Genomic DNA, 7,203 nt, shown 5'->3' with positions numbered 1-7,203 from the left:
CACACACACACACACACACACACAAATTTAGTTAGTGTTAACGGTTAGATAATGGAGCTATTAAAACATATATTGGTTTTAATTCTTGATAAATCACGTTTAAAAATAAAATTTGAGATCTTGTTTTGGTTGTTACTTTTTTTTTTTTTTTTAGCAATATAGCCATCTGAAGCAGATCCATGTTGCAATTTAAACAATTCATTTTTCAGGCACTGGAGAAGTTCTCTCTTCCTAGGTAGTTCATCTAGTCAAATTTATATTTCCTTTTAATGCCAACCATGTTTGGAGTGTCGATAAACTGTCTTTTTCCTCAGTAAAATCTTAGTTTGAAAAAGCGATCATATTTTCTTCTACTTCTGTGGAATCTGCAGTACTGGAGCTCGATCTGCCTTAACTTGTCCTGTTGTCTTTAGAGAGTTTTCTCTTCTAGGTTCAGACTGGATATTTGAAAAGTGCTTTGAGTGACATCTGAATTCATGTAGTAAAACTTAATTATGCATACAATTTGGAATGCCAATGTGCACTGCCACAGAACTTTCATCATGGAAACTTTCAATATTTAACTGTGCAATCAAACTAGCTTTTGTGTATCACACATTTTAGAACTCAAAAGTAACACCCCCTTGCATTGTTGAGGTTTTAATTAAATGACACAAGGTCAAAAATATGTAGTTGTCTTCCTACTAACTTTGTAAATGAACCACGGCCAGATTTGAGGGGAGGTCTAAGGAGATGCCAGTTGTTAAAAATAGCCACACAGTAATTCTTTTTTCCCCTCGCCACCAAAAACTTCATGACTTGTAGAAAGATTCAATTAATATGTAATACTTCTGCCAGTCCTGTGGTGTGATGGGGACTAAATAAAAACAAACCTTACACTTGATTATATTTTTTTTGTTAGGTTTCAGAAAAGTGGCAATAGAATTCTGTCCTGGCCCCCTTTGTCAGTAAAACAAGACACATTACTTTGCAATATATGGATTAGGCCTGATCAACAGAGATTGAACACATTGGACTGATATTGGCAAGTGATATACAGTAACTTTTAAAATATACTTCAAAAAATTAGCTATGATAATCGATTCATTCAACTACATTGAATCCCACAAAGTTAAATGAAAACAAAAGAAATCCTTATTCTCCTAAGTAGGGACCTCTAGTGAAACAAAGACCCTCATACTTTAGCCTCATACTTTAGCTAAATAATAAACTTTCTGAATTACTGGAAAAGAGATATGAAATTACAGTTCAAATTGTTCTTCTGTCTCAATAACAAAAAAAAACCTTTCATTGCTCAGAGAATTTTAAATTAAGCTATTTTGTGCCTTTTAGCAAGTCATTTCATATTTCCACACCTAAATTTAATTATACAAAATGTCTTCTCAGATCCCACAGTTCTATGACTGTAGTTTCCAATCAAAATGTAAAGTTCAGTTTCTGTAGTGCTCAGTATTATAGATTTTTAAGGAAAATAATTAAAACATTTCATTATGTGTTGAATATAACTGATGAAATAAGCTTAAATAAATTTTATTAAGAACGTATGAATCTCAAATTTTGACCTTTAAATTAAAACAAAAAACCTTTATTTTTGAAAACAAAATTATCAAATGATTTTCTACCCTTGCTTTTTCCATATTAACAAGCATTTTTTTTTTTTTACCAAATTTAATATAAGGGCAGTTAAATGTCCAAACATTGTAGCAATTTCATGTAAAACTCCAATGGAAGGCCAGCAAAAATAATTGTTTAATATCAGCTTGTGTTCTCAGGGCTGAGATTTCCTGCCCTCACTAATTCTATCATTGAGATGCAATGTGGCCGAGGAGTATGTTGTGACATGCAAATTAAAAATAGCAGGCCTTGCAGCCCCATGCCCTATGGAGGACACAGTTAATCGCTTACTTTTTGTTTTGGATCTTTATTTTGAGAATTCATCAGAAAATTATTGATTTCACAGAATGTTTAAATTACTGCTTCACAGACAGCTCTTGTATGTAGCAAACTCTGTACATTCAAACCTAGTGTTTAATCTAAGACTTGGAAAATAACATTACTGCAGTCTACAAAGTAATGGATAATACCAGGAAGCAGTATACTTACTAATAAAATTAAGAATATTAATTAATCAATTAATTTCTAAAATGAAAGGAAATAACTCTTTTCCAACTTGACAATAAAGCTTTTTTGAAAACTAGCCAACAAATTGAAGGTTACTAGCATAATTTAATAAACTGATTTCTAAGCAAATAGCTATGAGTCTATTTCTATATTCTAGAAAGCCAGTGTTTATAAAAACATCTAGTTCCAATTAAAGAACATACTTTCTAGAGATAAGCTGTACTATATCATATCTATAGTTAAAAATAATGTTGCATCCCATTAAACATGTGTTAAAAGGGTAGGCCTATATTAAATGTTTTTAATAAAAATATGTCATTATGTAAATTAATGATTATTTTAATATAATTCTACAAGTGACTATTTTGAAATAATGTTATATTTCTATTTAAGTTTGAAAATGTCAGAAGGAAGGCTGGGGTAGGTGGAGATACTCTCTCTATATATGCACCAGAAATTGTCTTGAAGTAATATTTGATTGGAATGTCTGTTTTTTTAAAATACCTTGATTTTTAGGGGTGATAAATTGCACACAAAAGCAACTGTCTAAAAGTTTAATCATGGTTTGTTTTCTATTTTGCGTTTTAATGAATAGGAGCTCAGAGTTGTCCCGCAGGAGAAAGATGGCTCGTCTGGGAGATGCATGCTTACTCTCCTAGGCCTCTCATTCATCTTGGCAGGACTGATTGTTGGTGGAGCCTGCATTTACAAGTACTTCATGCCCAAGGTAATAGTTCTAATTCTTAACACTTTGAATTACTAATTGCCATGTATTTAATTATCAGCCTAAATAACTATGTGGTGGTAACCAGAGAAATGAAGACTTGAGGAATGTTTTCAAATGACCAGTCAATCTCTGCTATTGCTTAGGCCTCATGATGTTAACTCTAATGAAGTGACCTCAGATGGACACAGTACAATGAACTGACTGGAGTCTAAGAAATAAATGCAAGTGTCGTGGTGAATATTAGAAAATTTTTATTGCCCCCCCTTTTTTTTTGTCTCATAGAGCACCATTTACCATGGTGAGATGTGCTTCTTTGATTCTGAGGATCCTGTCAATTCCATTCATGGAGGAGAGCCATACTTTCTGCCTGTTACTGAGGAGGCTGACATCCGTGAGGATGACAACATTGCCATCATTGATGTGCCTGTTCCCAGTTTCTCTGATAGTGATCCTGCGGCAATTATTCATGACTTTGAGAAGGTGGATTTCTCTTTCTTGCAGCTATTTAAGAATTTTCTCTTCCCCCTACAGTACTGTAAGGCAATGAATCTATTCATAAATGAACATCTTTTTAAAACAAAGTCCTTTCACTGTGTTGTTACTGCATAGAAAGTGGTGAAATTTTCAAGCTGTTTGTTCAAATGGTTCTTAGTAAATCTGCAATATTAATACCCATCTTTTCCCACCTCTCCAACAGGGAATGACTGCTTACCTGGACTTGCTTTTGGGAAACTGTTATCTGATGCCCCTCAATACTTCCATTGTTATGACTCCAAAGAATCTGGTGGAGCTTTTTGGAAAACTGGCAGTATGTATTTTAGAGATCAAATTTTTCTATAAGCATTTCCAAATAATTTTGCTTCGTTATTCTAAAGAGTTAATGAGTTGGGCCAGACATTCCATTTCGTTGAAACATTTTTGAATGAAAAGTGTGTGCTGTGCCAAAATAGATGGAACTGAAGTATTTTATATTAAGTAATGTAAGCCAGTCAGACAGACAAGTACTTTATGTTCTCCTTCATATGTAGTAGCTAAAAATGTTCACCTGAACACAGAACACTGATTAATAGAGGTTGAGAAGGGAAAGTGTGTAGGAGGAAGTGGATAAAGAGAGGTTGGATTTGATCAATGCATGCAGTGTGTGTTTGCAAATAGCACACTGAACTTGAAACCCATAAACACATATGTGTATAATAAAAATAGTATAGTATATAAAACTGTTCTAAAATGAATTCCATTTTTAATAATGTCTATTTTTAAAAGACTATAAGTAGGGATTTAAACACTGTCTTTGAATGTGTGTCATTTTAATCCCTCTTGATTTCATTTATAGAGTGGCAAGTATTTGCCTCATACTTATGTGGTTCGTGAAGACCTGGTTGCTGTGGAAGAAATTCGTGATGTTAGTAACCTTGGTATTTTTATCTACCAACTTTGCAACAACCGAAAATCCTTCCGCCTTAGACGCAGAGACCTTCTGCTGGGTAGGCAATTTATTATTATTGGATGAGTGATAGAGAGTGAGGGGAGACTGCATGAGAATATCACTTCTCAAGCACAGAAAACTCACAAGTCACTTTTTTTTATGCCTTCACAGGTTTCAACAAGCGTGCCATTGACAAATGCTGGAAGATTAGACACTTCCCCAATGAATTTATCGTTGAAACCAAGATCTGTCAGGAGTGAAGAGTGACAGATAAAGAGTATCCTTGATAATAAGAAGTCAGAAACTTACCGTCTGACTTTGATAATTGAAATTGATGGGATACTCAAGCTATTTACTCGTACATTTACTCTATTGCTTATACTGGAAAAGGAAAGGGGGGAGAAAACTACTAACCACTGCAAGCCATTGTCCAATTCTATTTTAATTGGCATTGCTTGCTGTTTTCAACAAGTCAAATGATTATCTTTTCTCTTGAATTTATAGGGTTTAGATTTCTGAAAGCAGCATGAATGTGTCATTTTACGATCCTGACAATAAAGCCCATCCTCTGGTTTTATTTAAAGCAAGTTCTTGACAACATTACTTGGCTAGAGCATGCTTTAAATTTAAAATATTTGAAATTTGTTTTTGACATTTTTGTGTGAAACATGTCAAATCTCTTACCATTCTTTGGTTTTCTTCTTCATTGTGTTCAACTCTCCTGATTTCGGAAGTTACATTTTTGCATTTCTATCAGGTGCTGTGTAACGAATCTGACTGATATGTGAACAATCTTCATGAGGAAGCAATTTTTTACTTGTGTAATGATTCTTTCTCACTGATATCTGTATTGTGAAATCCACAAAACTGTACAGGTGCTGAATGCTGTAAGGAGTTCTGGTTGTATGAATTCTACAACCCTATAATAAAGTTTACCATATTCAATCATGTTTTATTTTCATCACTTGACAGATCCTTAATGTGGAAATTATTGATTTAGCTTTTGTTAACATTAATCAGTTTTAAAATTATGAACATAAATCTGCTTCCATTCCCATCTCTACATACTTATGTTTCATGATATCATATTTCCCATTTTCACTTTGTATTAATTACATTATAAATATCTTATAATGTTCTTGCCATACATATTCAACTACTTACTGGGATTCTTCAGCTCAGAACAATTGAAAATCTTTTACTTGTTTTCCCATTTTATAAACACATAAACAACTATAGGCATCTGTAGCAGCTCACCAGAGATGAACATTGAACAAGACATTGAGACTTTTTGAAGTAAAATTAATTTATTTAGTGTGGGCGTGTGTGCCAAGGCAAGTATGTGGAGGTCAGAGAACAACTTACTCGAGGAGGTCAGAGAACAACTTACTCGAGTAGATTCTCTTCTTCCATCTTTACATATGTACCGGGGATGGAACTCAGGCCCTTAGCTTCTCAGGCTTGTTGAAACATGTTCTTAAACCTTTGGGCCAGTACTGATTCAGCACTGATGACTTTTAACAGTTTCACAGGCTTGACATCTTTAGACATTTATCTAGAAGTATAAACTCTAGCACAAGTAGAATAGTACTACAGTCTTTTTTCTATTTGCTGGTAGTGAGTATTGCTCAATTTCAGTAAACAATATGCTTTAGTTAAACCTAGGTTTTTAAAATATCAGCAGTAATTTAAATTAAAGCAAAATAACTATTTAACTCCAAAAATTCAGAAATACCACAAACTTTGAAATATATAGAAAGAAAATAAAGGTTCAGTACTTAGAGAGCAACAATAACTTAAACATTCAAGAACTGCTTCTCAGCTGGACGCAGAGTAGCATATAGAATACCAGATACTCAAGATGCTGAGGTAGAAGATCTCTTAATTCTCCGAGTTTAAGATCAGCACAGAGAACATACAGAATCTGTGTCTTGAAATGAAAACAACAATAAAAACAAACAAATGGTTAGCCCTGAAAACACATACAAGTAACATACAGACCGAAGAGATTACACTTAGGAATATAGCTGTATATACATATACAGATATGCATAAACAACAGTATAGAAAGTGACCATGGATTTTAATGGGGAGGTGTGTATGGGAGGGTTGGGAGAGGGGAAATGGAACAGAAATATATTATAATATCAAAAAATATTTTTAAAAGATTGGGGGAAAACAGAAATAATAGCAAAAAGAACTGATTTTTTTAAAGATGGAGGGGGGATAGAGAGATGGATCAACACTTTAGAGCATGGGTTCTTCTTCCAGAGGACTCAGGTTTAATTCACAACATCCATATGGCAGTTCACAACTGTCAGTAACTATAGTGCTAGGGAATCTAATTTAGCAGATTCCTTCTTGTAGGCATCAGCCATACAGGTGGTACATGTAGGAAAACACCTATTCAAATAAAAATAAAGAAAATTTTATTTAAAAGAAATGATATGGTAAAAATTTTTAAAAATAAAAGACTATATACAATGAACTTGAGAAAGTTCAACCACCATATTTTAAAAGTTGGTTAAATTAGTCATATAAACATATATAGTATATTATATATTATTTATATTAGAAAAAAAGAAAATGCATTTTCAAATTTATTATGTCTAATGGTGAGTCACAAAAGGAAATGATGGTTTTTGTATCTATTCAGTGTTGTTCCTGACAAAATAGGTCAACATAGGAATATATGATAAACATATTTTTATTTATTATTATTTTCTTTATTTACATTTCAAATGCTATCCCAAAAGTTCCCTATACCCGCCTCACCCCTGCTCCCCTACCCACCCACTCCCACTACTTGGCCCTGGCCTTCCCCTGTGCTGGGTCATATAAAGTTTACAAGAACAAGGGGCTTCTCTTCCCAATGATGGCCGATTAGGCCATCTTCTGCTATATATGCAGCTAGAGTCTCGAGCTCAGG

At 33.6% G+C, this 7,203-nt stretch overlaps 1 protein-coding gene across 1 annotated transcript in view; it reads left to right on the top strand.

Annotated features, from left to right (window-relative positions):
• Itm2a (integral membrane protein 2A) overlaps positions 1-5,219 on the top strand; it is a 6,113-nt gene extending 894 nt beyond the window's left edge. The window contains exons 2-6 of the mRNA XM_021187962.1: positions 2,717-2,848; positions 3,131-3,328; positions 3,546-3,656; positions 4,182-4,332; positions 4,446-5,219. Of these exons, the coding sequence (XP_021043621.1) occupies positions 2,717-2,848; positions 3,131-3,328; positions 3,546-3,656; positions 4,182-4,332; positions 4,446-4,534 (681 nt within the window). The 3' untranslated portion in view covers positions 4,535-5,219. The remainder of the gene's footprint in view (positions 1-2,716; positions 2,849-3,130; positions 3,329-3,545; positions 3,657-4,181; positions 4,333-4,445) is intronic.
• Positions 5,220-7,203: the final 1,984 nt, after the last annotated feature.

This window comes from Mus pahari, chromosome X (genome assembly GCF_900095145.1).
Source record: "Mus pahari chromosome X, PAHARI_EIJ_v1.1, whole genome shotgun sequence".
Classification (NCBI taxonomy): Eukaryota; Metazoa; Chordata; class Mammalia; order Rodentia; family Muridae; genus Mus; species Mus pahari.
The sequence above is the reverse complement of the archived record's forward strand: the minus strand, read 5'-3'. Positions and strand labels throughout refer to the sequence as shown.